At 48.8% G+C, this 27301-nt stretch overlaps 13 protein-coding genes across 13 annotated transcripts; 7 read left to right on the top strand and 6 right to left on the bottom strand.

The window, feature by feature from the left end:
- Positions 1-166: 166 nt before the first annotated feature.
- Positions 167-1117, top strand: F9C07_2227056 (dehydrogenase with different specificitie; the record flags this gene model as incomplete). The annotated part of the gene is made up of 2 exons (XM_071509792.1): positions 167-230; positions 291-1117. 2 exons carry the CDS (start codon positions 167-169, stop codon positions 1115-1117), a joined length of 891 nt encoding a protein of 296 aa, XP_071365428.1.
- An 84-nt stretch (positions 1118-1201) lies between these two features.
- F9C07_2278645 (serine/threonine protein kinase) lies at positions 1202-3398 on the bottom strand. The gene is given in 4 exon segments (XM_041284402.2): positions 1202-1418; positions 1482-3096; positions 3208-3361; positions 3372-3398. 2 exon segments carry the CDS (start codon positions 2466-2468, stop codon positions 1287-1289), a joined length of 1119 nt encoding a protein of 372 aa, XP_041141680.2. The 5' UTR covers positions 2469-3096; positions 3208-3361; positions 3372-3398; the 3' UTR covers positions 1202-1286.
- Positions 3020-8466, top strand: F9C07_2278647 (uncharacterized protein). The gene has a single exon (XM_041284409.2). The coding sequence runs from the start codon at positions 4580-4582 to the stop codon at positions 7874-7876; it is 3297 nt and encodes a 1098-aa protein (XP_041141679.1). The 5' UTR covers positions 3020-4579; the 3' UTR covers positions 7877-8466.
- F9C07_165 (uncharacterized protein) lies at positions 3071-3398 on the bottom strand (the record flags this gene model as incomplete). The annotated part of the gene is given in 3 exon segments (XM_071508284.1): positions 3071-3108; positions 3208-3361; positions 3372-3398. The coding sequence occupies 3 exon segments, from the start codon at positions 3396-3398 to the stop codon at positions 3071-3073; spliced, it is 219 nt and encodes a 72-aa protein (XP_071365429.1).
- Positions 3947-4249, top strand: F9C07_166 (uncharacterized protein; the record flags this gene model as incomplete). The annotated part of the gene is made up of 1 exon (XM_071508292.1): positions 3947-4249. One exon carries the CDS (start codon positions 3947-3949, stop codon positions 4247-4249), a length of 303 nt encoding a protein of 100 aa, XP_071365430.1.
- Positions 8467-11645, bottom strand: F9C07_2278648 (uncharacterized protein). The gene is made up of 3 exons (XM_041289003.2): positions 9861-11645; positions 9341-9795; positions 8467-9287 (listed from the first exon to the last, which is right to left on the bottom strand). Exons 1-3 carry the CDS (start codon positions 11062-11064, stop codon positions 8685-8687), a joined length of 2262 nt encoding a protein of 753 aa, XP_041141678.1. The 5' UTR covers positions 11065-11645; the 3' UTR covers positions 8467-8684.
- A 547-nt stretch (positions 11646-12192) lies between these two features.
- F9C07_1006496 (uncharacterized protein) lies at positions 12193-14629 on the bottom strand. Its single transcript, XM_071507331.1, has 2 exons — positions 13572-14629; positions 12193-13517 (listed from the first exon to the last, which is right to left on the bottom strand). Exons 1-2 carry the CDS (start codon positions 14281-14283, stop codon positions 12646-12648), a joined length of 1584 nt encoding a protein of 527 aa, XP_071365431.1. The 5' UTR covers positions 14284-14629; the 3' UTR covers positions 12193-12645.
- Positions 14630-14999: 370 nt separating this feature from the next.
- F9C07_1006333 (uncharacterized protein) lies at positions 15000-16959 on the bottom strand. The gene is made up of 6 exons (XM_071507330.1): positions 16323-16959; positions 15841-16159; positions 15528-15788; positions 15354-15470; positions 15108-15228; positions 15000-15061 (listed from the first exon to the last, which is right to left on the bottom strand). Exons 1-5 carry the CDS (start codon positions 16749-16751, stop codon positions 15185-15187), a joined length of 1170 nt encoding a protein of 389 aa, XP_071365432.1. The 5' UTR covers positions 16752-16959; the 3' UTR covers positions 15000-15061; positions 15108-15184.
- Positions 16960-17623: 664 nt separating this feature from the next.
- Positions 17624-20365, top strand: F9C07_170 (putative C6 transcription factor RegA; the record flags this gene model as incomplete). The annotated part of the gene is made up of 3 exons (XM_041284407.2): positions 17624-17753; positions 17816-17870; positions 17932-20365. 3 exons carry the CDS (start codon positions 17624-17626, stop codon positions 20363-20365), a joined length of 2619 nt encoding a protein of 872 aa, XP_041141676.2.
- A 121-nt stretch (positions 20366-20486) lies between these two features.
- Positions 20487-21436, bottom strand: F9C07_171 (putative short chain dehydrogenase; the record flags this gene model as incomplete). The annotated part of the gene is made up of 4 exons (XM_041289001.1): positions 20487-20573; positions 20645-20725; positions 20777-20884; positions 20945-21436. The coding sequence occupies 4 exons, from the start codon at positions 21434-21436 to the stop codon at positions 20487-20489; spliced, it is 768 nt and encodes a 255-aa protein (XP_041141675.1).
- Positions 21437-21713: 277 nt separating this feature from the next.
- On the top strand, positions 21714-22262 carry F9C07_172 (uncharacterized protein; the record flags this gene model as incomplete). Its single annotated transcript, XM_041284406.1, has 1 exon — positions 21714-22262. The coding sequence occupies one exon, from the start codon at positions 21714-21716 to the stop codon at positions 22260-22262; it is 549 nt and encodes a 182-aa protein (XP_041141674.1).
- Positions 22263-22416: 154 nt separating this feature from the next.
- F9C07_2278652 (histidinol dehydrogenase) lies at positions 22417-24339 on the top strand. The gene is made up of 4 exons (XM_041289010.2): positions 22417-23072; positions 23128-23174; positions 23237-23936; positions 24001-24339. Exons 1-4 carry the CDS (start codon positions 22755-22757, stop codon positions 24280-24282), a joined length of 1347 nt encoding a protein of 448 aa, XP_041141673.1. The 5' UTR covers positions 22417-22754; the 3' UTR covers positions 24283-24339.
- Positions 24340-24447: 108 nt separating this feature from the next.
- On the top strand, positions 24448-27264 carry F9C07_2278653 (FAD binding domain protein). The gene is made up of 5 exons (XM_041289009.2): positions 24448-24876; positions 24938-25063; positions 25126-25200; positions 25253-26096; positions 26160-27264. Exons 1-5 carry the CDS (start codon positions 24523-24525, stop codon positions 27095-27097), a joined length of 2337 nt encoding a protein of 778 aa, XP_041141672.2. The 5' UTR covers positions 24448-24522; the 3' UTR covers positions 27098-27264.
- Positions 27265-27301: the final 37 nt, after the last annotated feature.

Genomic DNA, 27301 nt, shown 5'->3' on the forward strand with positions numbered 1-27301 from the left:
CCAGAACATTCTCCCACGCTTTCTTACATCGCGCTGCTACAACCACAGATTAAGCTATAGTGCTCTTCAGAAGCCTTTCCTAGTCTATCCTAGAGCTCAATTCTCTACGTCAGCATCTAATTGTTTTACTACTACAACATTCCGAAACGTGTCTGAAGCGATCAAGATGGAGGCCAAGGCAAGCAATGAGAACTTCAAGCTGGAGAACCTCTTTAATGTTAAGGGCAAAGGTACGTACTAAGTGTGCTAGCTATTATTCACGATGCGATCCGAATGCTAATGGAAATTAGTTGCCCTTATTACAGGAGGAGGCTCGGGTATCGGGTTGATGGCCACTCAAGCTCTGGCCGTCAACGGAGCCAAGGTCTACATCACAGGTCGAACTGGCGAGAAGCTCGACCGCGTTGCAGAATTATACAACAAGAACATCCAGGGCGAGATCATCCCCATCACATCCGACATCACAGATAAGAGCTCAGTCGACAAGCTGGTGCAAGAGATCTCCTCGCGCGAAAAGTACCTCTCCATCCTGATTAACAACGCCGGCATCAGCAGTTCGACCCAGACGACGGAGAAGGAGGATCCTAAGGAGCTGCGCAAGGAGTTGTTCGAGAGTAGTGCGCTTGACCCCAAGGAGTGGGATGATGTGTACCGCACAAACGTTACGCAACTCTTCATGACTACTACTGCATTTTTGCCGTTGCTTCAGAAGGGCTCCGAGCAGGAGAAGGGCTGGTCTAGCACCGTGATTAATATTTCGTCCATTTCGGGTATTGTCAAGGTGTCGCAGCATCATTTCGCTTATAATGCGTCGAAGGCTGCTGCTATCCATTTGACTAAGATGCTGGCGCATGAGGTTGCTTCGTCTGGTCTGCGGATTCGCGTGAATAACATCGCTCCAGGTGTTTTCCCTAGTGAGATGACGGCTGGTGAGAGTGATGAGAAGCAGAAGAGCGAAATCCCTAAGGAGAAGTATGAGGGTAAGGTTCCTGCTGCTCGTCCTGGTAAGGATGAGGATATGGCCAATGCCGTGCTCTTCTCTACCACCAACCAGTATCTCAATGGACAGACTATTGTGGTAGATGGAGGATATGTGTTGGCGGCTGGAACCGTCTAAAGCGTGTATGATTAGATGATACATAAACTGTATTGTAATTAGTCTTAAATAGCACATGGGTGCATGTCAAAGTCAAGAAGTCCAAATAATTATTTATCCAAAATAGGTGGCTATTAGTTGATCGTATATGACATTTGGAGCCAGCCAAATACCTAGCAGTCAGCCACACTTACCACCCTATTTCTCCTGCATCGCACACCTGTACATAATACACCCACTCAGACCGAAGTACCTCGGATGCCTTGATTCTTCGAACAGGATCAGGATGCAGCATTGCATATATCACATTGCGACAGCGTGTCTAACCAATGATCAGCACAAAGAGACTTTCACCAAGTCCTTGGAAACCTGAACTGAATCGTACCTCTTCCAACGCTTCAATCGGAGGATATCCATCATAAGTTTGTCGTCCGCGCAGATACGCACTATAACCTCCATCCTCATCCGCACAAGGCATCCTCCAAAGTAACCGACCACATCTCATAGCCATGTACACAAGCCCTGCGGCCCATACATCGCCCGCTCTCGGATCAACCGTCGCATAGTTACTAAACTCCTCCGGCGGAAGGTAAGGTATCGATCCCCGCAATTTTCGTGGAGAGTACAATGAGGACAATTGTAGACGTATCCTGTTCTCAGCATGTACCCCATCCGCAACTTCATCTAGCAGCCACTCTGCGCTCCCAAAGTCGGCCACTTTCACCGCGCCATGGGCAGTAAGAAGGATATTTTCCGTCTTTAGACCACGATGTGCAATTGCGTTGTCATGGAGATACGTCACCGCACGCATGATCTGCTTAAAGAAACAGTCTGCTTGAAGTGCGTCTATACTATCCTCGGCCGTGGCGATCAGTGCGTTCAGGTTTCCACCGGCACAATAGTCCATGACTAGACAGGTCTCACCATGTTCGTTCTGAAGGACATCGATGGTCTGAAGGAGGTTGGGGTGTGATACGGCCGAGGAGAGAGATTGTTCGAAACGCTGAGTAGCTCTGACGAGGGCATCCGATGATCGACGGAGAATTTTGACGACATGAAGTTGCCTAGAAGCTCCCGCAGATGGAGATTTCCGTGTACATACTCTTACGGAGCTGTGGACGCCGTAGTGCAGAATGATGGTGGATAGACCGTATCGCTCTGTTAATGTCGAAGGAGCAGTAGAAGAGGGAGTCAATAAAGTCTGTCTTTCTTCGTCATCAGTTGATTCTCTGGGTAACCAGCAGCGTGCTAGGACATTCGGAAATGTCAATGCGGAGAGCAATTTAAGGCTTGATTTATGTTCGGGGAATTTCAGTTTCAGTTGATGACGATGGGTAGTGCATGTACCGTAGGAATTTTGTAACTGGGACATCGTGAGCTATATGATTTTTGCTGCGATTTAGTATGGGCCGCGAGAGCTTTTATGTACACAGATCAACAGAGTACACGATCAGATGTTCAAGCCCTTATATATAAGCGATGCATGTATTGGGTCAACTGACCATGTAAATCCTATGGAAGTAGTTGCGTTAATTGGTGAGATCCCGAGTAAGGGGGTTGGCGTGACATTGTTCATCTCAGGTTGTCAGCATAAGTGCCTCGTCCTTGATCGGATTGGATGAAGAAAGCCCTCGTCCGAATTTCTTAGGTAAAAAACCTGGGGAAATGGCGGGATCATGGAACTTTGATTTCAGTATAGCAAACAACTCCTCCTCTATAAATTGCGGTGAATCTGAAGCTACGTTGTTTATGTTCCTTTTTTAGTGTATTCGTCAGTATGGCAATCATTTACGTCGGTAACCCACATGGGGATATGGTTGAGATCAAAGCTCTACTGCTGCTTCACCGACGGAAGAGCACAGGTTGAGCGTCACAAATATGTATATCTTTTTGATTGATATATCTGGCGCAGGGAAAAGTAATAAAAGAACAAAAAAAAAAAAATAAAAAGAAAAAAGAAGTACCAGCCTCAGCTCACATTTCGTATACGTCATATTCATCTTGACCGACCCCTGCGTTAGTGGATTGAATTGAATGATTGCTGAAGCTCACCTCAAAGACAGAGAAATCCTTAGAAGGAAATAGCCGCCTGTGGCACGGAGTACTCTTACCCAAACTGTTCGACTGCAACGTGCAGATGCCTGGATCTTTCTGTGACCAGTTGACCTTTGCAGTACGAAGACTTTTGGTATTCGGAGCGAATGACTTGAAAAGGACATCGCTCAAGAATCTGCCGGAGAGCAAAAAGAGCTGGTAGACGCTATCCTGTACTAACAATTTCCCAATTCAGCGGCATCGACATCGTTCAATGGCTCTTCCCCATATATCGACAGAACAGGGGAGAATTCTGCTCATAGCGCTAAGGCCTGGAGGGTATGCCTCCATTTTAGTGCGACGGCGGAGCTGCTGGATTAGGGCTCAGGTGTAGCGACTCGGATTACCTCCTTGAGCCACGATTGAAGCTGGTTGGAATGGCATGAGATAACAGATTGAATTTTCATTTTCAATATGACACATTCTATTTTGAAAATAAAGAAATGAGGATAAAACCTTGAAACCGCGTGGAAAGTTTAGGGGCCGAATGTTATTGGTCGGAAAAAAAGGCGCAGGTGGTGGTGAATCTGAACGCGGCGACGGTTCGTTTAATTTTGATGTCTTGAGGCATTTTCCTCAACCACACATCGCCTGTCGGAGAATAAGCGACAAAAGTCGATCGCAATACAGCCATGCAATCCACACGAACCTCGGTGGACTGAGTCCTCGACCAAAGTACTGGGCTACTGTGGCGCACCCACCGACCTAGTTTGAGCTTGATCCAACCCTATTGAGAAAGGAAGCCATTTGACGGAAATGGCTGCGGGATTTTACTCTGCCACTACCATCGCCATGATTTCAAGAACGGCATCTGACACGTTTGAGGCCGTTGGATGGGAAAATTCCCTCGCTGGTCGACTGCAATCGAACCTGATACGAAATGGAGAGTGGCCATGCTTCTTCCGGTACCTGAGGCAGTCCATGGATTACCAAGAACGGCAATCCATCTGTCATCGAATCCTACCTAGTCTCGAGGAGGTATCCATTTCCATCCTTCGTGCTCGTCTTACCTACGATCTCGTCAATTCTTTCATACTGTCTTATTCCCTCATGGGCTAGTTTCATCTGGCTAGCTGCTCAGGGTTTTCCCAAGCGAAGGCCCGTATCGCTTCTCCGACCAATGTCCACACGCACTCTGGCTGACTCCATCACATTGTTGTCCCGTTTCCCCTCTTCATATGTCTAGGAACGATGGCTGCCTACACAATGCCCGTAGGATAAATACTACACAGCTGGAAGCTGATCTCTCTGTTCACAATCTTACCTTTTCTTCCTTCAACTCCTCCCTCTCTCTTGCCTATATCTTATACGACCTGGTAGCACCTTCGGAGCTTTCCCATATCTTGCCTTCCTTGCTATTTTACGTATAGATAGCTCGCCACATATACCATGGCCGATTCGCCATCGTCTTCAGATCCTCCCGAGAAGGATTTAGAAACGGGTGAACAGCGCTTGGGTCGCCCAGAGCGGCGGACAACCATCAAATTCGATGGTATGTCGGCTCCGGACACTCAGGGGGGAGTTTATCAACCTCAACAGTCTAATCGACCCCGCTCCTTGAGTAGGGACTCGGTCAAGAGCGGGCGAAGTGGTGTACAAAGCTCTGGAACAGCCGGTATCCCTATCGAATTCCGAACTCTGTCTATCCAAATATCGGAGGCGCAGAGAGCTACCGAAGAACTCATAAAAGAAAGACAAGAGAAGGAGAAGCATCCGGATCAGGACTACTTTGAGAGTTTAGACTTTCATATTCTCAGCACGGACAGATTGTCTCAGCAACTCAATGTCGATTGCAGATATGGCCTCAGTTCATCGGCAGCTGCTCAACGGCTCCAACGCGATGGCAAGAACGTAATAGCACACCACCGAGAGAACTATCTCAAGAAGGTTCTCGGTTATGTCTTCGGGGGTTTCTGTTCAGTGCTGTGGATTGGTGTTATTATCTTCTTCATCTGCTGGAAACCTTTGAGCAACCCCCCTTCTGTTCCTAGCCTTGCAATGGCGATCTTGGTCATTATCGTTATCGTTCTGCAAGCAAGCTTCTCCGCATTTCAGGACTGGTCTACAAAGCATGTGATGAACTCGATACTCAACCTGCTCCCCTCCGAAGCACTTGTCCTACGCGACGGGAAACAGACAAGAGTTCCTTCGACGGATCTTGTCGTTGGTGATATAGTGTACATTGGTATCGGAAATAAGGTCCCAGCTGATATGCGCCTCTTCCAAAGCTCGGGAGACGTTCGCTTCGATCGTGCAGTGCTCACTGGTGAATCTGACGAGATCGACGGAGCAATCGACGCTACTGACAACAATTTTCTTGAAACAAGAAACATTGCTTTCATGGGTACCAGTGTGACAAATGGAAATGCGGTTGGCATGGTGGTGCTTACTGGTAGTCGTTCTGTGATGGGCCGTATAGCCAAGATGACCGCTGGTGTTAAGGAGAAACCCACTTTGATCCAAAAAGAGATTACACGGTTCGTTACGATTATTATTGGCCTTACCATCACGTTGGTCTTGATCATCCTATTCACCTGGGTCGGCTGGCTGCGTGTTGACCATTATTCCTTCATGAATGTCGTGGCAATGCTGAACAATGTGATGGGCTGTGTTGTTGCTTTCATACCCGAAGGCATGCCAGTCGGCGTTGCTCTCACTCTCATGATGGTTGCAAAGCGTATGAAAAAGGCCAACATTCTACCCAAGGGCCTTGCCACGGTCGAGACATTGGGTTGCGTGAACGTTATCTGCTCAGACAAGACCGGCACTTTAACTCAGAATAAAATGTCAGTCAGGTCGCTAGGGCTACTCGATATGTCGCTTGACGTAAAACAACTACCTAATATACAGCGCAATGATATGTCAGAGTCCTTGAAGAGTTTACTGCGCGGATCGCTGTTATGCAACGATGCTTTCTTTGATCCGGCAACAGTTGCTCTTCCAGTCAATGAGCGAGGTGTCACGGGCAATGCAACTGATGCCGCTGTCCTACGATTCGCTGAGTCTATCATGCCTGACGGTCGTAATCAGCTATCGACATTCGAAAGAATTCATCAAGTTCCCTTCAACTCGAAGAACAAATGGATGCTAACGATTCACCGGGATCCCACTGATACAGATGGGTATCTTGTCTTCGTCAAAGGTGCACCGGACGTGTTGCTTCCGAAATGCACTTCATATCTATCAGGCATCGATAGCACAGTCAAGATACTCGATGAGACTGCAAAAGGGCTGTTCTCGAATTTCCAGGCTGAATTATCGAGGCGAGCGGAACGTGTAATTGTGATCTGTCAGCGACGCTTCACTCCTCGTGCTTCTATTGGGTCTAACGACTTCAACGACGAGGTATTAGCTGAATGTGTCCAAGGTTTAACAGTTACTGGAATCTTCGGAATAATAGACCCCCCACGACTGGAGACTGCCGAGACGGTCTCAGCTTGTCGAAGGGCAGGAGTTCGTTTTTTCATGGTTACGGGTGACTTCGGTCTAACTGCGGCAGCGATCGCAAGAGACATAGGTATCTTCAGTGGTACTGCTGAGCCAGATACCGTAGATGACCTGAAACCCTTCACGGACGGCGAAATTGGCGAGAAGCAGTCGCTACATTCTCGCCATAGTCTCCTCGTTGATGGCAAGCACATTTCAACCCTAAACGATTGGCAATGGGATACTATATGCAAGTACGAGGAAATCGTGTTCGCTCGAACAACACCTGAACAGAAATACCGCATTGTAGAAGAGCTCAAGAGCCGAGACAACGTCGTTGCAGTAACCGGAGACGGAGTCAACGATGCCCCAGCACTACGAGCAGCTGACATTGGAATCGCAGTGGTCTCCGGCAGTGATGTTGCAATTGAAGCAGCGGACTTGGTTCTCCTCGACCGGTTCGATTCAATTGCCCAAGCCATCCGACTAGGCCGACTAGTGTTCCAAAACCTCCAAAAGCTGATCGCATATCTCCTACCCGCCGGTAGTTGGTCGGAAATCTGGCCAGTCCTGATGAATGTATTCTTCGGCGTCCCATTACCTTTGAGCTCCTTCCTCATGATTATCATCTGCGTATTCACAGACTTATTCTGCTCCCTTTCTCTCATCATGGAGAAGGAAGAATACGATCTCCTCAGTGTGCCGCCTCGAAATCACAAAAAGGACCACCTAATCAACCTCAAGATATACGGCCAATCATACCTCTTCGTCGGCGTCATGGAGGCCTTCTGCGCCCACTCAATGTTCTTCCTGTACATGTACAAAAAAGCCGGAATCCCATTCCATGCCCTCATCTTTGCGTTCGAGAGATACTCCGACGGTTTCTACGGCTATACACAAGACGAACTAACCAACTTCAACAACGTCGGTCAGGGCGTCTACTTCGTCAGTCTCGTCATGCTCCAGTGGGGCAACATCCTCTCTGTCAGGAATAAACGCATGTCCATCCTCCAAGCAGACCCCGTCCGCAAACAGCGTCGTAACCCCTGGCTTCCCTTGTCGATGGCCATATCCCTCGTCATCGCAATTTTCGTCACCGAAGTTCCGGGCTTCCATAGATTATTCAACACCGCGCCGGTCCCCATCGAGTTCTGGTTTATTCCTCTAGCGCTGGCGCTGGGGATTCTGCTTATGGACGAGCTTCGAAAGCTGCTAGTGCGACAATTCCCGAAGAGCATCATTGCGAAGATCGCTTGGTGATTGAATTTTGGCCAGAGGGAAGCAACACGAGTACTATCCTCTGTTGTTCTAGAGGGAATGGGTTATCTTTCGAATCAAAGATGATGTATGAGAAGGTTCATGAAAAAGAAAACGGTGGCAATATTGTTAATAAGTTCATGTACATGCCTGCAATTGGATAAAAGTGACCTGTCACAAGTCGAATGTGAATACGTGAAAATAATTCCCGAAATGAATATACTACCAAGTAATACTAGATGCTAGTGGTATTTTCTTCAACGTCTCTATCCTATAATTTATTGCTCAGCATATACATGATTCATGATTTAAGCTACCTACTAATACGAGTGTCAACTGGGCAGATTTCAAAAACACCCCATGATCATGCTTGCATAGCCAAGACTACGCCTAAAGCTTATCATGGGTCAAGCTTTCAGAAAAATTACCTGGATTAGTAGTGACTTGCACAATTGACGTCGAAGACTGGTGACGTATTGGCCATTACTTCGTAACTTAAGTGAAAGGCAGGGATGTACTTCCTGCGTTGACTGCACCCTGTCGGCATCCGGAGCTGTACAATTGTCCTCAGGTTCCGAAGATTATAATTACGATCTATGAGAGTATTTGTAGGATGTCAAGTGTAAGTGATAATTAGCTCGGTTAGCATGAAATGCCCTAAGCACCTATAGAATTATATATCCAACGGCAAGAAGGGAAGGGAACAAAGCATAAGTCAAACGAACGGTAGGTATACAGGTAATAAAAGTGACAGCCACGCAGGGAAAAGAATGGCTAGATGAATTAAAAATAACTTTAACGGGGCAAACTTCTAATGCCGCACTTTGCCCGCTTCCCTAACCTCGCTCATAAATCCATCTTCATCGCCCGCGGTCGTGAGTATCCAGTAGTCACCAACGCCGGCATTGGAGAATTGACCACCAAAGCCCCCTGCAAGTGTTACCGGAGCACTATGGCGCTCCTTAGGCTTGGCTCCGGCACTACGGGGCCCCCATCCGAGGATTTCCCTAACCGTGGCACGACTCTCGTCATCCGGCTTGGTAAATCCAAACAGTTGCGCCTGCAAGCAACCGAGAACCGCCACTGCGGCTCGAATCATGATGCGGTCTCCCTCGAATACCCAGCAGTCCCAGACGCGGCTGATACGCTCGAGGTCTAGACCGTTTGTGAGGAGGGAGCGGAACATTGGCTCCCAGATCTCTTCATCCGAGAGCTGAAGCGTCTCGGTAAGGTGAGTGGCTAGGCGAGGGAATTTATAACGAAGGGTCGCAGTCGTTAGTGTGTAAGTACGACCGATCGCCCCCCGGTCGAGGGTGAGGAAAGCAACAGGCAAAGATCGATTGAGAGCATTGGCCATTGCGAGGAAAGCAGATGAAGGTGATGGGAATTGAAGGACGAGGAGAGCAGCAATTGTCTATCGCTGATTAGCTTTAACGATGCGTGAACTTATCTAGATGTGTCACTTACGTGAAGACCAGTGATATAGCCCACGTCACTCCGATACATAGAGTATGCCTCCAATACGTCAATCAAGGATTCCCGTAAAGGGCCGCCTACCTGGAACAGTTTCAAATCTGGGAATGCTTTGGATGCGTCGGCTTCAATTGCCTCAAACCACTCTCGCATTCGTTTGTTACTCTCTCCAGCGTCGCCATCGGCCCTTGACCGTACGTCTTTGGCGCGCTGCAATGCCTTCTTGTACGTTTCCTCGGACAAAGACAGCTCATTGCCGATGGCGCGCTGCCAGGTTGTTCCTCTGCTTCGAGCAGGTATTCCACGCCACCACAGTTCACGTGTTCTGGTTTCACCTATGGCATTCTCCCAATTGGGGTAAACGTAATCATCCCAGATACGCTGAAGTGTTTCTCGGGTGTTGTCCTTCTCGCACTTGGCTGAGGCAGCCTTCGCCGCCCGGCGCTTGTCTGTTGAAGTGGAGTTAGTAAGTTCTGCATAAGACAAACCGTAAAGCAAGCCAGAAAAAGTTTACCTGCTTCCCGTGACTGCGCCATCATTCTCTTGTACTCTTTCAGATGCTTCTTTTCCTCCTTCTGATCCTTAGGAGGAAGCCAACTGGGCCGTGTTCTCGTGAGAACCTTCTCCTTTTCTTTGCTGATGGGTAAAGGATCAATCATGATGTTGGACTTTTGCAACGGGGGCAGCTCAATAGTGCCTCTAGAACCCCGCTTAGACTCCTCGCTCGACCTCAGGGACGATAGGCCGCTTTGCAGGTTTTCTCCCCGCTTCCGTTCGCGCTGGTCTGCATGATGTTCTAGAGCCTCGGTGATGATCTTTGCTTCTTCCGACAAATCGGACATCATGCTATTGTACGAATAAACACGCGGGTTACGCGGGGAAATCTGGCCACGTTCAGGGCCTGCAGAGCTAGATCGCACGGCAGGTCGAGCGGGTCGAGATCCGCTTGGTGATCTTACGCCCGGCAATGAAACATCCTTGACGGAGTGCGATAAGGGGAGGGGCCGAGGTCCCGGACTCCGACCGTTCGGACTCGTGCTTCGAGAGGCTGAGCGATCTTCAAGAGGTCGAGGAGATATCGGGACGTTCCACAGACTTGCATCTTCTGGTAGCTCCTCATCTGAATCATGATATTCTTCCTCCAATTCCTTTAAGGTCTTGCGATTTGGCTGCCAGGACTGTTTTCGGTTCAAAGTAGGCCGGGCATTGGCTGGCGACAAGGATAGGCTATGAGTAGACGGCGAAGAGCCCAGATGAGATGCTGGTCGAAGGGGCGATGTGGATCGAGCACGCTGAGAGTTGGGCGTTTTTGACGGCGACTTGGTACTGCCAGGGTCACGTTTATTCCCAGACTTTGATCTGGAAACACTGCGTGTCTGCAGACTGAGCATTCCGTTGACTTGTGCCGGGGGCTTGTGCAAACCCTTCGTTTGTTGCGAGGTAGTGGTTAATTCGCGCGTCGTGATCATCGGGGTTTTGGACTGCATTCGTGCGGTCGATGACCGCGGAAGGCCGGGCCGACCATAGGGCGAGGCGACGGCATTGTTATATGCTAGATCCGCGTCGTCTTCAAGGCCAATATCTTCAAAGTTGGAGATATCCGTAAAGATGCCATCGGGGCCATCGAGTTGGGAGGAGGAGCGGAATGAGGAGGATTTAGAAGATTTGGAACCGGAAAGTTCGGGCGGGGAATTGGGCGTTGTGCAAACGGTGGTCATATCGTACCGTGCAAGTTGTTTTGACTGATCTATCGGAATGAACAAGAAGCGGCAAGATATTCCACTGTTGCCGATGGTAGTGAACAGAATACCAGGTTGTGACTGGGTGGGTCGCGCAGCGAATGCCGTGTCAAAACTTGGTGGTAAGAAAATCGAGATGTAAGAAACGAAAGACGGTAGGGCAGGACTATGTTCAAATCCAACACCAGGCGATATTAAGATAATCGACTATTGAACGTGACACTAAGAATCATCCAGAACCCGGTAAATATCCAGACCAGGTGCCGGTGACGATGTCGCTGTTTCCGTGATATCGCAATGTGAGATGATCAGGAGACAGACTAGGACATATGTAGATGGTCGTCAAACATCGAATAGGAGTCACTTAACGAAAGAAAGTTCAAAGAAAGGGTAAACGAGGGAGGAAGGGGTTTCGATCAAGCGAAGGACGAGAAATGATGAAAAAAAAAAAAGGAAAAGCAAAATGGACGAGGTGGGGAGAAGGAAATAGATGGGGAAGAAAGAGAAGGGGGGATGAAATGAGATGATGGAGACTTGAAGCTGCAACCGGCGTGGCCGATGGGCCTGAGGCTGCGAGGTCACCGTCTTTGGACGCGGTCTGGCCAATCCCACGACTGCGGCTGGTGCAGTGAAACTATACCAGAAAAATACCATTCCAGATGCCGATCTCTGACCAAAGGATTCCCTGCTCACAGGGCTAAACAGACGGGAGGATACTAGTCCCAGTGGTAATCTTACCGGTTCGAAACAAAACGCCACAGCCACAGTCTCGTCACCGAAGCGTCATGCTGCACCGTTTATGTCGAGGAACTTATTAAAAAAAAACAGGGTTATCGCGTGCGGTCAAAATCAAAATCGCTTTTCCTGATGTACATCATCGGATTTGTTGACAATTACCTTGTCGGGCCTGGAAATCAACAAAATATGTTGCCTCCCCCTTTCTACGCCTGTTTGTCCAGTCACATTGGTGTCCACGCCGAAAGGTTCCGTGGTATGTGAGGTTCGTTCCACGGACCCTTATATCCACAGTTCTTCCAACACAATTTGGTGGAATTCTTTCGACGCCCGAGCATGCAGTTCGCGTTGTTTTAACTCAGAACCAACATTGGTTGGTAATTGGCTGCTATTCCGTACATAATTCGTCCTAATCGTCCTAGTAATCTCTCAGTGGTTCCCGCGACCACGATCGGAGATCTGAGACAAAATAGTATTTGCCACACTCGCTCCACTCTCAAGCTGAAGCTTTTTTATTCTCTCTCCCCTTGAGTCCTCTCGCTTCTCTATATATTAGTTCCCACTACACATGATTGAGACCCGCTAGAAAATAAATAAATAACAACAATACTAAATTATGGAAGGCACTATGATCCCACCTGTGTTAGTAAATGGTACCCATATTAAACAGAACGGTTATTTATTGGCCACACCGTTAGGCTGAAAACCACGCATCAGTCAACAACATTAGACAATGCGCACTAAGTGAAACGGTGGAGATCAAGTTGTAAAAATTTTGCGACTGAATCCCGGCTCAACGCTCAAGGGTAAGGCTGTACATTCCAGTCAAAACCTCCAGCTACCATACATCAAGTTTCCCTTCTGTACTACTTGTGCTAGTCGCTTAGCCTTCGCATCCGATCTTGGCCGACTGCCTTTCAACACCAGTTCTAACCAGCGCAACGCAAGAGTGTATCGTGTTTGTTTGCGGCTCAACACAAACCGGAACGCCGCTGCTGCGAGATACTGAACTTGTGAATGCTGCACAGTGCATACAGAGGGCGACGAAGATTCCATGGTTGCATCTCGCTGACCCCAGCATCTTTTGCCCTGAACGAGTCGATGTGCGAGCTGTGTTGTATCTCGGACAATCCGAATGATCACCTCGGACGAAGGGTGCGCTCGACCCCGAAGCGATCTCATATACTGATACATCTTCATAGCGGTGGTTAGATAGTTTGCATATAGAGTTGAAAGGACCACCGTAAGCGAATTGTGATTTGTGTCCAGGTACATAGGATGCATGAGTAGCTTGAAGGATGTCAGCAATTTCCGGTGCAGCGTACGGCCCGGGACTCGTGCGGACTCGACGGTCAGGGAGTTAGCGAGGGTCTCGGCAGCGGAGTCGCCCCCTTCGAGTATGCGATCATGATCTTTGTGAATTTCTAGAGTGCGAGTATCAATTAAGCTCCCGCAGTAGGGGAAGAGTGAAGTGTCAACCAGTCGAGGGATATGAGTCCCGTCCACAGCAGCGGCGAAATTGACGAGGCTCTTGGCTGGGTTGACAGAGACACCATATGCAGGCTGTCCTTTGATCATCACTTCCAAGAAACGCTTGGCAAGGTCGGGATTCGAGGTGACCAGTAAAAAGTCGTCAACAAGACGCAGAAGCAGCGTTTCATCCGACTGTAGAAACGCTAGAACTTCGCGCTCCATTTCTGCATAGAATAAGTTGCAGAGAATACTAGACAGCACCGAGCCCTGGGGAATACCATTACGCTGGCGGAAATACTTCCTGCCAAGTTTCACCAGATTATTGCGGACGTGCTCGTGGAGCAAATCCAGCAAATCCTCAGTATCATACTCTTTCTGTCCCGTCGTATCCACAAAAACCGTGTTCCTTCTGTTGGTAGTTCCACCATTATTGATTGCTTCCGTCAGATGCTGTGGTCTCGCAGCAGGTGCTGCTCTGGCCACGAACTTGCGGAAAGCTTTGCTCTGCCTTGCTTCGCGCATCGGCCACATGCTACCAAATTCATCTGGCGGGCGCATTTCGACATGCCTGGTGAAGTGATACGCTTCTTCGGATACTAGGTCCTCAATGAGACGGACCAGTTTATCCTGAGGTATTGTATCGAAGCAAGACTGGATGTCTAGTTTGACAAAATAAAAGACCGGCAACGAGCCAGCTTCGTGGTAATGTAGTAGCAGGCGTTCTTTGAAGGCTTTGAGCCGCAAATGAATATCTCCTACAGAAAATAAACACGAGCCTAGGTCGTCTTGTTTCCGCATCTTCTCGTAGTTCAAAATGCCATAGATAGGGGTGATGGTTGAGTTGACACTTTGCCCAAAGAAGCGGCCTTTGCTTCCCGCCCATTTGTTGTTTACCAACATTCTTCGTCGTAGATTCAGAATTGGGCGAATGCCCGTTGACTTTGGAAGGAGCCGCAAGGTACCATATGGCAGAGACCTACGACCGAGCATACGCTCCGCCTTGTCTGACTTCAGTTCCTCGAATGTAGAAAGCTTCAGGTCGGCCAAGGGCTGCTCAGTCAAGTGACGCCAGACATCGTGCTGGAAATAGAATAAGCGATTGCGGTGGGTTTGAGATTCAGTGACGTAAAAGTTGGCCCGTACAAGAGGTATCAAAATCGAGTCGAATATGTAGTAGATAATTTCGTGTAATATTTCAGTGCGTTTTTGTAAATCAGACAATGAAACTTTGTTCTTTGGAGAATTCTGGTCGTGGACTGCCGGGGGTTCAAGCCATGGTATGCATGTTATCTACAAGGCACTCGCATTAGCAAATGCCTCTGGTAGGATGAATACAATATAGTCAAACCTTAATCCCCTTGCAGATTTCATGAATGCTTAGGCTTTCAAACCGTCGCATGCGCACGAATCGATCGACGTGTTTGAAGACAACATGCTGATTGTTGAGCTTATGTTGACCTATGCCATAAAATTGGGGAGGTATTAAGCTTCGCAGTACTGCTCGACAGAAAGCAGATACTGACGAAGCTGGTGTTGCATAGTCTGTCAGACTGAGTTTCGGTTTCATAACGTTCGTTCTGATGGCATGACCTTGCGCTTCCGGTAGAAACGAGGCCGTTGGCGTCGGTTTGGCTACATGATCAGCTGCTACATGCTGATGGTGATCTCGCAATTGTGTTACCAATGGTCCTGATGCTGATGATCCCAATTCTGCACTGGAAGTCACAGACTGGGGATCGGCAGGACCAAGTTTCCAGGGACCAGTGCGCTAAGACCTTAGTGCTAATTTTACGAAGAAAGGTGGTATGACAAACCTGTGGTGGACAATAATAGCGTAACAACTCCCTATATGAGCATCTCTCATGACGATTTTGTAACTGTTGAACTAATTCTAAGGCTCTGCCTCGAAGCCTTTTGGGTATTTTTGTCGATCCACTGCATTTCTTGTCAGCCTTGGCAAGATCGTTTGCGGAACACTGGGGCTTGTTACCTCCGCTTTTCGGACTGGGCGATCTCTTCCTCGCGAGAGGAGTAATCTTTGACAGGAAGAGTAGACGTACGGGTATCAGGCAGACATGTGAACACGTTGTGCAGACCAAATTGCCTGGGGAAGATGTGTTTCATAACATGCACAGTCTGCAATAATGAATCTGAAGAGGGGAAGCGATTCAGGACGTCTGCTCTAACCGTCAATAGGATGCCTTATCCACAACATGGGCTTCGAAATCACTTACGCCGGTTTGACAAGCCAAATTGAACTTGCCCCTTCGCGTCGAATGCAGGACGCGCATAAAGCATACGTCGTCGGAAGAGCACTACGCTATTTGGTTTGGAGATATCACTCCTGCCGCCCTCTGCTCTGCTTTTGGGGCTAGGATTTCCATCGACTCCCACTGGCCGTGAAGAACTGCTTGTAGTAGTTTCTGCAATCTTAGCATTCCGAGTTTGCGTTTCAGCTAGCTTATTCATTGGTTCAAGATCTGATAGCGGAATACCTGTATTCGAGCATAAGTAGTCATTCGCTAGGGCGCGAATGGCACGGCTTACCGCTCAATTGATAGTAGATGCCTTTCCGACAATCTATGGCAGTAAATACCCCACAGTCGAATAAGAGACTTGTCATGATGTCTTCCCCGCTGCTCCCCAGAAGGCCAAGGATATCGGTCCAAGGGGCACGCTTAAGGGACTGGACATTCTTGTTTGGGAATCGTGCTACTATGCCACGAAGACTACAGGCGAGAGTATCATTCCGAGTTGTAGCTTGCAGTCCGTTCGCTCGTTCAAATCCATGGGTTAAAATGTGTTTCGGTCTCTGATACAAGAATGCGTTGCGATTGAACAGCGTCGATACAACGTAATCCACAACCTGTATATGGAGTCAGCCAGAAGCCTCCGCAGCGATCATGTATATCAGTCGGCATTTGTCGTTAAAGGTATTTATGCAAATCACCAGACTACCAGAGGAAAAATTCCGGATGGGGATTATGAGGGCGTGTTCAAGAACCTGTAGATAACATATCGCATCTTACCTCTGCTTGAGGACAAGGTGGTCCAGTATCGGTACTGGCGAGTAACGATCTATCCGGTGATGCCGTGAATTCAGCTAATTCCCGCCGTCGTTCCTGATCGGAACCAGCAGTTGGTTCTTTTAGTATGCCTACTAGAGTTGTATCCAGTAACTGTGACAGCTCTTCATCCTGGTCTCCTGAACAGCCAGCACGACTCGGGTCGTGGCTACGCACCGACGCAATCCTTCCGCGGCGGGATTTGGAGGATTTAGGTATTCGCTCAAGGAGATACTGTCTTAGTGTCACAACCCGTCGATAGTATATGGAGATCACTGGATGGGTTTGTTCCAATGAATCTTCACCAGGGACAGTGCTGGTCTGGAAGGAGAATTGCAGCAGGTCCTCCCGTGCTTGGCCATCCTTGACGGGCCTCTTCCTTTTTTTACCCATGGATAAAGATACCTTGAATAATCAACCTTACATAGTGGTAAGCTAGATTGTTGATTGAGACTGATTGGTTGGTGTGGCATATACTCAGCACAAGTTGAAGGCGGACGCGACGCGCTTGGACAGCACCGCCTAACCTTATTCGGGTAAAATTGGCATCACTAGGCATCAACGATAAAGTGCCTGAGGATTTACACTTCCCTGAATAAGCTTAGATCAGCGCCGCTTCTAGCTGCAGGACAGGGTAAGAGGTAGTAAATCAAGTGTACTACTGCCTACGCTATGTTCTTCGGCTACAGGTACTATTTAGAAGCTTGTCCAAAGAGCCAATCATCAACAGAATAACATTATCGCAACCATCTGCAACCACGAAAGGCAATTCAAGCCAACCATGCCCCCAAGAATTAAGGACGCGATAACTAAGCCCGTTCTAACGCCTTCAGAGATAAGCACACTAGTGCATCAACACTACTGCGACCTCTGGAGGCACCGTCGCCCAGTCTATCATGGCTTGCTTCCTCCAGATGAGAGAAGTCCGTCCATGATGCCTCTGGGGATGTTGTGGACCGTGCATGTGGAGACATGGCTCTTTTACTTTCCCACAGTGCGCGGTCGCTGAGAGTTAGCCCGAAGTGGGCGGCTGCCATATAGGTTTCGGGCCAGTTGCTCTCCACCTTCCCGAGCGCTATTACGCAACGCTGGTGGCCAAGAGAAGTCGCGTCGAGCCAAATTATTGTGCAGCGAATAGCTGGGGCTCCGTACCCGAGGTCCGGGGAATTGCGGGGTCCCCAGAAGTTGGCAAGTTGGTGTCCCTTAACTAGGTGCCAAATGCACTCCACGCTCGGGCTGTATGCAGCCTTGGATATTGCCTGACCATGGCCTCCCCGTTTACCTCCCCAAGATCCGCCCCGGGTACCCGGCCTTTGAATCGTAACTTGTATCAGTGCGGAACATGCTCTCAATCATTCAGCCGAGTTGATCATCTGTCCCGCCATGTTCGGTCCCGTAAGTTACCCTTCGCTATTCTCGGCTGCCGTATAGTCGAAGATTTAACGCTCGGACGCTAGACACACAAGAGAAGCCTTACAAATGCCCAGTCTGCAGCAAAAGGTTTGGGAGGATGTGAGATTTACTTGCCCAAGTGACTGAGAAGACGAGTAATGGAGTGCTAAGTTCATTTTAGAGATCTTCTCAATAGACATTCGTCCCTCCACAATACCGATGGAGATGGGCCTGTGTCAAAGAAGCGCCGTCGGAATGGCTGTAACACTACCATGATTGCCCGGGCGTCTCAGGCATGCACTGCATGTGCAGAGGACCACCTCCGATGTGACGAGGAGAAACCGTGTAAACGATGTCAGCGAAGAAACATTCAGTGCAAGGTGCCCCCGAAGCAAATAGATGAGCTTAGCACCTCACCCACTATCCCTGAGATGCAGAATGCAGGCGGTGACCCAAGCTCTCTGAGTAACCCCACGTCTAAGCCTGACATCACAAACGATCAACTGTATCAAATGTCTGCCAGTCCTCCAGCAGAAATACCAGCAGCCGATATTTGGTCCCAGGTCCCGTCTCACCATGCTCCAACCGATCCGGAAATCGATGTCTCGGCGTCGCTAACAAAAGCCTATCCGGACCTTATAACGCCGGACTCAGTTGATATGCTTACGGCTGGTCTCTCTATGGATTCTTTGAGTGGCGTTAGAACGCCAAGGGGGCTGATTACATTCGGATTAGAAACAGACCTCGATCTTAGCATGGTTGATCTCAGCTTCTTAGAATCATACAATTCCCGAATCCCCTTTCAGTTTGACGAGCATGAAACCCCTCCATCATTTTCCGGTTCTGCCCTGGGGGACTGTGCGGCAGGTACAAGCTATAGCACACCCAATGATCGCTCTATGCAGCGATTGCGATGGCACTTTGTCCCTGAGCCGCAGGATCACGGATATGCTGAACACAATAATCTATTACTGCCCACTCATGCAGATCAGAACTCGACACCAAGGAACTTCATCGATATGGACAGTTATTGCAATGCAGAGAGCCTAGACCTTGCCTCGCGCGATAAGATACTGAGTATCTTCCTAAGTCAGATGAAACATCCAATTTCCCAAGCCACTCTGTCCTTTCCCTCTGTTGAACTGCTAGATATCCTGATCCGGTATTGTCTGACAAGTCCGAGGTCGAACGCCAAATCGTGGATCCATCTTGCCACATTTACTCCAAAGCAAACCCGGCCTGAACTCTTGCTTGCGATGGCAGCTATGGGAGCTGTATTAACGCCAGATCCTTCACTGCAGAAATTGGGCTTTGCAATGCAGGAGGTCGTCCGCCACCAGCTTCCTGTGGTGTTTGAGAGCGATAATACTATGATCAATAACCTTGAATTATTGCAGGCATATATGCTTTGCTTAGAAACCGGCCTCTGGAGCGGTAATAATCGAAAAATGGAAATCTGTGAAAGCTCTCGCCTGCCTCTAATTACAATTCTTCGGCGCCGAGGATTATTCCATCATTCAGCATATCCGCCTGTCCTCATTAGTCCAGAGGATGCAAGTGATAACCTCGATAGTAAATGGCGTTCCTGGGTGCGGCAAGAGTCTTTCAAGAGACTCGTTTATAATTTGCTGCGACACGACGCTCAATTGTCTATGGTTCTGTTCACAAATCCCTTGTTATCCTATGGTGAAATTTCACTTTCTATTCCTTGTTCTCGCGATCTTTGGACTGCGAGCTCAGCTCAAAAGTGGAAAGAATTGTACTGTGGGCGCCTCGCTATGGGCACGACACGGATCCCAACGCTTCTGGAGTGCATTGCAAATCTTGACCTCCTCGAATGCAGCAAAGCCGTGGCAGACACCACTCTTTCGTGTTTATCTATACTTTGTGCCATGTGGGGAATGGTCTGGGAATATCGACAGTTTAGTATTCTGCTGGCGGCACAATCTCGGTACTGGGATAATGGGATCCTGATGGTATCCCGCTACCAGGAGCTTGTCAAGATGCTAAAGTATTTCCATATGGGATACAAGAACGAAAGCAAACTCCATTTGAACCTTATTTTGATGCACATGCACATGTCGCTAGAGGATGTCCAGATTCTTGCCACGTTGGAGGATCCCAAAAAGACCTCAGGATTTCCGCCCTCGATTCATTCCTGGTCGCAAAGTAAAGAATGCCGACAAGCACTCTGGCATGCTGGACAGGTCATTCGAGAGCTCAAAGCTCTTCCTTCCCAATGTTTGCGGGACTTTATGGCCGTTGCCCTGTACCATGCTAGCTTGACTCTTTGGGCCTATGGCATGGCAATCTCCCATGCAACTGAAGATAATGCTGTGTCCCGGCCAGATTCCATGGGTATGAATATGGAGAACATAGTATGGCTTGATGGCGATGATACTGAAGGTGTGCATCGCTATATCGCTTTAGAGCATGGCATCCCTGCTTTGCATGGAGCTCAGCCGCATATAGCGTCTGCCTCTCTAGCTGAACCTGGCGCCATTTTGGAGCTAGTTCTCCAAATAATGCATAGAAACCATTACGGTGAGCGGGAGCCGCCTTTGGTAGAGAACTTGGTCCATCTCATAGAGAAATTACGGGACGTTAGCAAGTAACATGCCATGTAAGAACATTCGGATGGTTTATATATAGATAAAATACCAGAGATCGATAAGAGAAGACTTGCTTAAGCCTTCTAGCAACAAGCTCTATATTGCATGTGCTTATATAGTATATCTACAATGAGAACCCAGCATCAATGACAACATTCATTCCGGTAATGGATTTGGAGTTCGCAAGGAACTTGACTTGCTCTGCAACGTCCTTTTAAAGCATATCAGGTTAGTGAGCTGCGCTTCAGGGTCGTACAGGGTGCTCTGTATCTATATTCTTACCTCCGGTGTAGCGAATCGCTTCAAGACATTCTTCTCACGCACGGCGTCCAATTTTTCTCCTGGAAACTGTCGCCCCCAGTCCTATGATTATCATTAACAAACGTGAATAAAGCCGAAAGACCACAGACATACCGTAAGCAAGACACCGGGCGAGACGGTGTTCACTCGAATGTTTGGCACCGCAATGGCTGCCAGGCTTTTGGCGAGATGTATAAGGGCAGCTTTCGTCACAGCATACGGCTATGGCGCCAATATCAGCAAATAGTTTTGGTCAATATCATCGCCACCGATGATACTCACCAAAGAGCTACCACTTGGCTTGACACCAGCAACACTCGCTGTAGCAATAAACGCCCCCTGCGTCTTTTCCAGATACTTTCTGCATTCCTGGAACAGGAAAAAATGGCTCTTGACATTCATGTTAAAGCACCGGTCCCAGTCAGCCTCATTGTCGGCCTCTTCCAGATTCGCAAAATCTGTCATTCGTGTCCAGCCAACATTCGAGACCACTATATCCAAGCGGCCCATTTCCTGAACCGTTTGGCTGACTAGCCGACGAATATCAGCTCTATCTGCCATGTTTGCTTTTAGAGCCTGGAATCGAGGTTTTTCTGTCGAGCGAGTATTATTATCTCTCAAAGAGTTTAATTCCTGGATGAGACTTTGTGCGGGCTCTGGGTTGGATCCATAGTTTAGCACTATGCTGGTGTCACCGTCGGCGGCGAGCGCACGAGCGACGGCGGCCCCAACGCCTCGCGATGCCCCAGTTATCAGTGCAACTTTCGGAGACATTTTTCAGTAAGGTGTATATATATCTACGAGACCGGGTGCATTGATGATTCTATAAAATATAGGTGCAGTATTCAAACGATCGGATGAACCTCCTCCACCTGCGGACCAGAACATCGGCTCCACCTGGAGAACCCTCATTCACGAAGCGACCAAGGGGATTTAAGAGTGAATTTACCATGACTCCTTGTCGGGTACAACACTCAATCCGTACTTGACTATCTTCACCTTCCATTACACTCCTATATTCATCTGACGCACAAATCAACATATGCCAAAAATGCAAGACAACGGCCTCCGCCCCATCAAGCGCGTGATCACCGACCACGACGACCAAGGAACAACCGGATTCCAAGATAAAATCCCTGAACCGCTCGAATGGCAGCAGCTCGCCAACGGTGCCCGGTTTTCACTTGCCTACGGGACAAACGAGGTCCCCGTCAATCTAAGCGACGCGAAGGATCTCGATGTTTATGGGTCGTTGCTGAAGGATCTCCCGGGTGTTACGATTCCCGGAGGCACGGTCTTGCGTGTTGTGGACATGAACCCTGGGTCCATTTCACCCATGCATCGGACAGTGAGTCTGGACTACGGAGTAGTGCTTGAGGGAGAGGTCGAGCTGGTGCTGGACTCGGGAGCGACGAGATTGCTCAAGCGAGGCGACATTGCGGTTCAGCGCGGGACAAACCACGCATGGAGGAATACAAGTGAAACCAATTGGGCGCGGATGTTATATGTTCTTCAGGAGGCGCAGCCTTTGCGCGTTAATGGAGCTACGCTGGAGGAGGACTATGGCGGCGGTATGGATGACGTGAAGCCCTCGAAGTGAAGGAAGCGAAGACGGGGAATTGGGGATTAGAAACAAGTACAATAAGCAGAATCCATTAAATTAAACAATGCCAATGTTTTTTATTTCTATTTATGAATGGTCCCATCACTCTCGTAAATGAACGTCGTTCTGGTTAGTATGTTGCGGTTGGGTCTGTCTAGGTACGGCACGGTATGCCCCGAAATCGGCAAATCTGATCTAACAAACGTAGTAAAAACCTTCTTTTAAGCTAAAGCGTCTTGAGTGAAATTGATTCTAATGACATCGCTCTGAATTCCGGGCCATTTCGGACTTCTGTCCGGCCTCTCTTCTCCTTGTCAACCTGCCCATTCGGAGGTGGAGCCGGTGGAGGAGTATCTAATGCAAGACGAACATTATGTCTCGCCCATAAGAAACAAATAAAATCCACATTGTACTAAGATGGAATATAACAAAACACAAACATAAAGAAATTTTACCCTTTTCCCTTGTGTTTTTATCACTACTGCCATCATGCCTGCCCGCCATCTGAAATCCAGGTCAGACAACGTGGCCGTCTCCACCACTCCCCAAATTGATGTCAGTTCAGTCGTCAAGGGTGTGATAGACGATGTCCGACAGAATGGCGATGCAGCCGTACGCAAGTACTCTGAGAAGTTTGACAAGTGGTCACCGGCTTCGTTCAAGCTATCCCAGGCGGATATTGATGCCGCGATCGCGGCCTGTCCCCAGCAGACCATCGACGACATTAAGGAGGTCCAGAAGAATGTGCGTGCATTTGCACAAGCTCAGCGCGAGTCTCTGAAGGACTTTGAGTATGAGATTCAACCTGTAAGACCCAAGCAATCTTCCACTGGAGATTCAACTTTTGCTAACATTCCTCCAGGGCGTTGTTCTGGGCCAGAAGAATCTTCCTATTAACTCTGTCGGCGCGTAAGTGAAGAGTGTAGATAAGACAGATCCTGCATAAGAGTAGAGTCTAACTCGATGAACAGATATATCCCTGGTGGACGCTATCCTCTGCTTGCCTCCGCCCACATGACCATCTTAACTGCCAAAGTTGCCGGCGTGCCACACGTTGTGGGTTGCACTCCACCCATCGCTGGCAAGGTACCTCACGCCACAATTGCAGCCATGCACCTTGCTGGAGCCGACGAGATATATCTCCTTGGTGGTGTTCAAGCGATCGCTGCAATGGCCGTTGGTACCGGGACAATGAAAAAGGTGGATTTCATCGCGGGACCCGGAAATGCTTTCGTCGCCGAGGGAAAGAGACAGCTCTTTGGCGAGGTCGGGATTGACCTCTTCGCCGGACCGACAGAAATCTTGATTGTGACAGACGATACGGCGGATCCTTTCACCGTCGCTACTGACATCCTCTCCCAGGCTGAACACGGCCCTGACTCTCCCGCTGTGGTAATCACTACGTCGGAAAGAGTAGGCCGGAAAGCCATCGAGATTATCAATGAACTGCTCAAACATCTTTCAACTGGGGACGTGGCAAGTGTTTCGTGGGAGCGATTCGGCGAGGTGATTGTTGTTGACACAATTGATGAAGCTTGGAAATTGGCAGATGAATACGCCAGTGAACATGTTCAGATCTTTACGAAACGGCCTCGGGATGCATTGGACAATATGACAGCATATGGAGCGCTCTTCTTGGGTGAGAAGACGTGTGTTTCTTACGGGGATAAGGTATTACTGTATTTTCATAACCCCTGATTACCTCCAGAGCCTGAGACTGATATCTTTTACTTAGGTGATTGGAACCAACCACGTGCTCCCTACTAAGAAAGCAGCTAGATATACCGGTGGTCTCTGGGTTGGAAAGTATCTCAGAACAGTGACATATCAGGAGGTGGAGAGTAGCAAGGCTAGTGGTGAACTGGGGAGGCTCTGTGGACGAGCAGCTAGAGCAGAGAACTTCGAAGGCCATGCTCGGTCTGGGGATTTACGCGCACAGAAGTATCTGGATGATCAGTATGATTGGATCAAGCTGTATCATGATGAGAATCCCAAGGCATATAGAGGAAATCTGTGACAGCTACTAGCTACTTTATCTCATTAGATAGACCAATACATTCGAAATTCATAAGTCCTACTGTCCTAGCATAAATTCTTGTTCAGAGTAGATATAAAAAACATGTTTTGTTCAGCTGTAGTTGGATGACTTCTACACGATGTAGCTAAGCGCACCACTTCGTCAGTCAGCACCAGTATATCACTTGTCAATGATGATATTCCTGTCATAAACCGCGGCACACCCAATGTCCCGAGCAGCATGAACGTAGCCTCGGACATACATAGGGAGTGGATACACTGTATGTGTCCCCCACCCCCGGGTAAGGTGGGCCCGAGATCAACCCCAATTCCCGATGTTCAGTTCAATAGCCATATTATGTACTCCTGGCATATAATAAATAGCATGAGACATGCAAACGCTTCTTATACATTGTTCAAACAACAACCACGTGCCAGTGGATTCTGTGTCGACAACATGACCCAGCTTAATGGAACATCCGTTACTCCCAACTCGAGGAGCGAGAGTTGCCCCCTCAAAGTGTTGGTCGTTGGAGCCGGTATTGGCGGATTAACGGCCGCAATTGCGCTCCGTAAGCAAGGTCACGATGTACATGTGAGTGTGATAATTTCGCCACTGTCGAAGTATGAATGGTGTAGGCTAATATATGTTTCAGATATTTGAACAATCGCGGCTGGCAACGGAGACTGGAGCTGCGCTCCATCTTGCTCCGAACGCAAATGGAATCCTCCGACGTCTTGGGATATGTGCAGAGGAATTCGGTGCGAATACCTTCGAGAGAGTGTGTGATCATTCATACTACGCATGTTATTCTCTGAACATGATTCTAACGAGCTGATCTAGTTGACGGAATACACTGCAAGTGGCAAAGTAGAGCGGTCCATGGAGCTCTCAGAAGGTCACAAATTATGGCAGCATGTTCGACTCCCCACAGACACTGTCTTTGTTCACTTTCTAACTATCTGTACAGAAATGGTTACTTGCCCATCGCATTGACCTATACAACAAATTGAAGAGCGTGGCAACTAATGCCGAGGATGGAAGACCAGCCATTCCTTTACGGACATCAAGTCGAGTGGTAAGCGTAGATGCTGAAGCCGCGCACATCACTTTGGAAAATGGTGCGCATTATGAAGGCGATGTTATCCTTGGTGCCGATGGAGTCCATTCGATAACAAGAAGAGCGGTCCCCGGAGGTGATATCAAACCATTTTGCAGCGGCAAGAGTGCATTCCGCTTCCTAGTGTCTAAGCAAGCCGCCCTTGACGACCCCGTCACTGCGCCTTTGGTCAAGCACCCCGGGGAGCTGTGTATGTGGTATGGAACAGATCGTCGCATTGTGATGTACCCAACCTCCAACAACTCCGTCCTGAACTTCGTGGTAATTCACCCGGAGGCTGAGTCGGCCGATCAGGCAGCCGACGGGTGGGATCAAAGTGGAAACCTCGATAAAATGCTTCAAATCTTCTCATCGTTTGATCCAACAATTCTCAAGCTCTTGGCTAAAGCCGATCCTGAGAGCGTGAAGGTATGGAAACTCCTAGACATGGAGTCGATTCCAACTTGGCATTTTGGGCGGTTGGCTCTTCTTGGTGATGCCGCGCATCCTTTCCTTCCGCATCAGGGACAAGGAGCAGGAATTGCAATTGAAGACGCAGCCTCGCTTGCCGTGATTCTTCCACAGGGAACCCCTGTGGAGGAGATTCCAGAGAGACTGCAGCTCTACCATGAAATCCGGTACGAGCGCGCAAGCCAGGTTCAAGAATATTCTCGGATACTTGGTGAAGATCGGACCGACGGTAAAGAGCTTGATAGTGAGTAGCAAACCCTTCTCTGTTCAACTTAAAAAAACACTACTGACCATATTGTATCAATAGTGTACGGGTTCGTCAACTTCAACTGTGGCCATGACGAATGGGATAACTCTACACAAAAGCTCCGTGAATGGACCTGGAAGCGCATTCCTAACCCCTACTGGCGGATGCCCATTGCCTTCGGGCCCATGCCAGGTCCTCGCCAAACACACCTCGGAGTCCCCAGAGACGGAACAAAATCCACCTTCACCACTGCATCAATCAAATTCAAGACATCCCGAACAGTTCTCCAGAATCTGTTCCCACCCGGTCGGCGTGGCTGGCGCTTTACTTCGCCTGGCACCGTCGCCTACGCGTCCTTTGCGAAGACCACGCTGAACAAGATGGAATGGCTGGGCGGTTCAGGATACAGTCATATCGGCCTCTATATCCACGGTGTTGAATACGTTAAGAAAGACGGCTCTAGCGTGAAGGGCACGTACCTCCCCATCCTGTTTGAATCGTTGACGGATCCAATCGTCTCTGGTCGAGAAGAGCTCGGTATGCCCAAACTGTACACATCTATTGACGTCTATCGCCGAGCGACATCTTATCGCATCCGAACTGGCTGGCAAGGTGCGCTCTGGGGTAACTTCCTTCTTGAGGACCTGGTCGAGGTTGACCCGTCATCTGAATCTGGAGGACTTAGCGGAGAAGCTGATGCTGGTATGCTGGCATATAAATACATCCCGAAGAGTGGCCGCGCGAATAAGAATGTGCCTGCGGAGGAGCATGCCGTCTGGGATCCGTTCTCAGAAGCAACACCGAAACCCTCGCCGAAGAGGGTGTACACGACTAAGAAGGCGAGTTTCCAGATTGATGCTCTGGACTGGGAGCAGCTGCCCACTTTGCATCATATCATTTCCCGCCTTGCGGAAGTGCCTGTCTACGAGGTTGTAGGAGCTAAGCTTGTTGAGGGTGAGGGTGTTCCTGATGTCTCGGGGGCCAGGCCAATCGAATAAATCATGCCATTGTGTTTTCCCCGTTGCTGATCGGGGATTTTAAACTGTTGAGTTGTATTTCTTACATTTATGTGTACCAGGTTGGAATTTTAGCATATCATAAAGTCTGCAGTGGTCATCGTATCTTGGTTACTGTGCTGTGCCTAAAATATACATCCATATCGAGCATAGTAAATCAAGTAGCATAGGGTCTATTCCCATTAT

The sequence above is a fragment of the Aspergillus flavus genome, chromosome 1 (genome assembly GCF_009017415.1).
Source record: "Aspergillus flavus chromosome 1, complete sequence".
NCBI lineage: Eukaryota > Fungi > Ascomycota > Eurotiomycetes > Eurotiales > Aspergillaceae > Aspergillus > Aspergillus flavus.

Coding starts and splice junctions, on each gene's coding strand:
- F9C07_2278645 (XM_041284402.2), bottom strand. CDS start 2,468: ATGTCCCAGTTACAAAATTCCTACGGTACATGCACTACCCATCGTCAT. Junction 1,419..1,481: donor CGATTGAAGCGTTGGAAGAG/GTACGATTCAGT, acceptor ATCATTGGTTAG/ACACGCTGTCGCAATGTGAT.
- F9C07_2278647 (XM_041284409.2), top strand. CDS start 4,580: ATGGCCGATTCGCCATCGTCTTCAGATCCTCCCGAGAAGGATTTAGAA.
- F9C07_2278648 (XM_041289003.2), bottom strand. CDS start 11,064: ATGACCACCGTTTGCACAACGCCCAATTCCCCGCCCGAACTTTCCGGT. Junction 9,796..9,860: donor GGCGCAGTCACGGGAAGCAG/GTAAACTTTTTC, acceptor CCACTTCAACAG/ACAAGCGCCGGGCGGCGAAG. Junction 9,288..9,340: donor GCTATATCACTGGTCTTCAC/GTAAGTGACACA, acceptor AATCAGCGATAG/ACAATTGCTGCTCTCCTCGT.
- F9C07_1006496 (XM_071507331.1), bottom strand. CDS start 14,283: ATGCTCGGTCGTAGGTCTCTGCCATATGGTACCTTGCGGCTCCTTCCA. Junction 13,518..13,571: donor GTATTTCCGCCAGCGTAATG/GTATTCCCCAGG, acceptor TATTCTATGCAG/AAATGGAGCGCGAAGTTCTA.
- F9C07_1006333 (XM_071507330.1), bottom strand. CDS start 16,751: ATGGGTAAAAAAAGGAAGAGGCCCGTCAAGGATGGCCAAGCACGGGAG. Junction 15,789..15,840: donor CATCTACTATCAATTGAGCG/GTAAGCCGTGCC, acceptor GCTCGAATACAG/GTATTCCGCTATCAGATCTT. Junction 15,229..15,353: donor CACATGTCTGCCTGATACCC/GTACGTCTACTC, acceptor CAAGAAATGCAG/TGGATCGACAAAAATACCCA.
- F9C07_2278652 (XM_041289010.2), top strand. CDS start 22,755: ATGCCTGCCCGCCATCTGAAATCCAGGTCAGACAACGTGGCCGTCTCC. Junction 23,073..23,127: donor TTGAGTATGAGATTCAACCT/GTAAGACCCAAG, acceptor ACATTCCTCCAG/GGCGTTGTTCTGGGCCAGAA. Junction 23,175..23,236: donor CCTATTAACTCTGTCGGCGC/GTAAGTGAAGAG, acceptor CTCGATGAACAG/ATATATCCCTGGTGGACGCT.
- F9C07_2278653 (XM_041289009.2), top strand. CDS start 24,523: ATGAACGTAGCCTCGGACATACATAGGGAGTGGATACACTGTATGTGT. Junction 24,877..24,937: donor AGCAAGGTCACGATGTACAT/GTGAGTGTGATA, acceptor TATATGTTTCAG/ATATTTGAACAATCGCGGCT. Junction 26,097..26,159: donor CGACGGTAAAGAGCTTGATA/GTGAGTAGCAAA, acceptor TTGTATCAATAG/TGTACGGGTTCGTCAACTTC.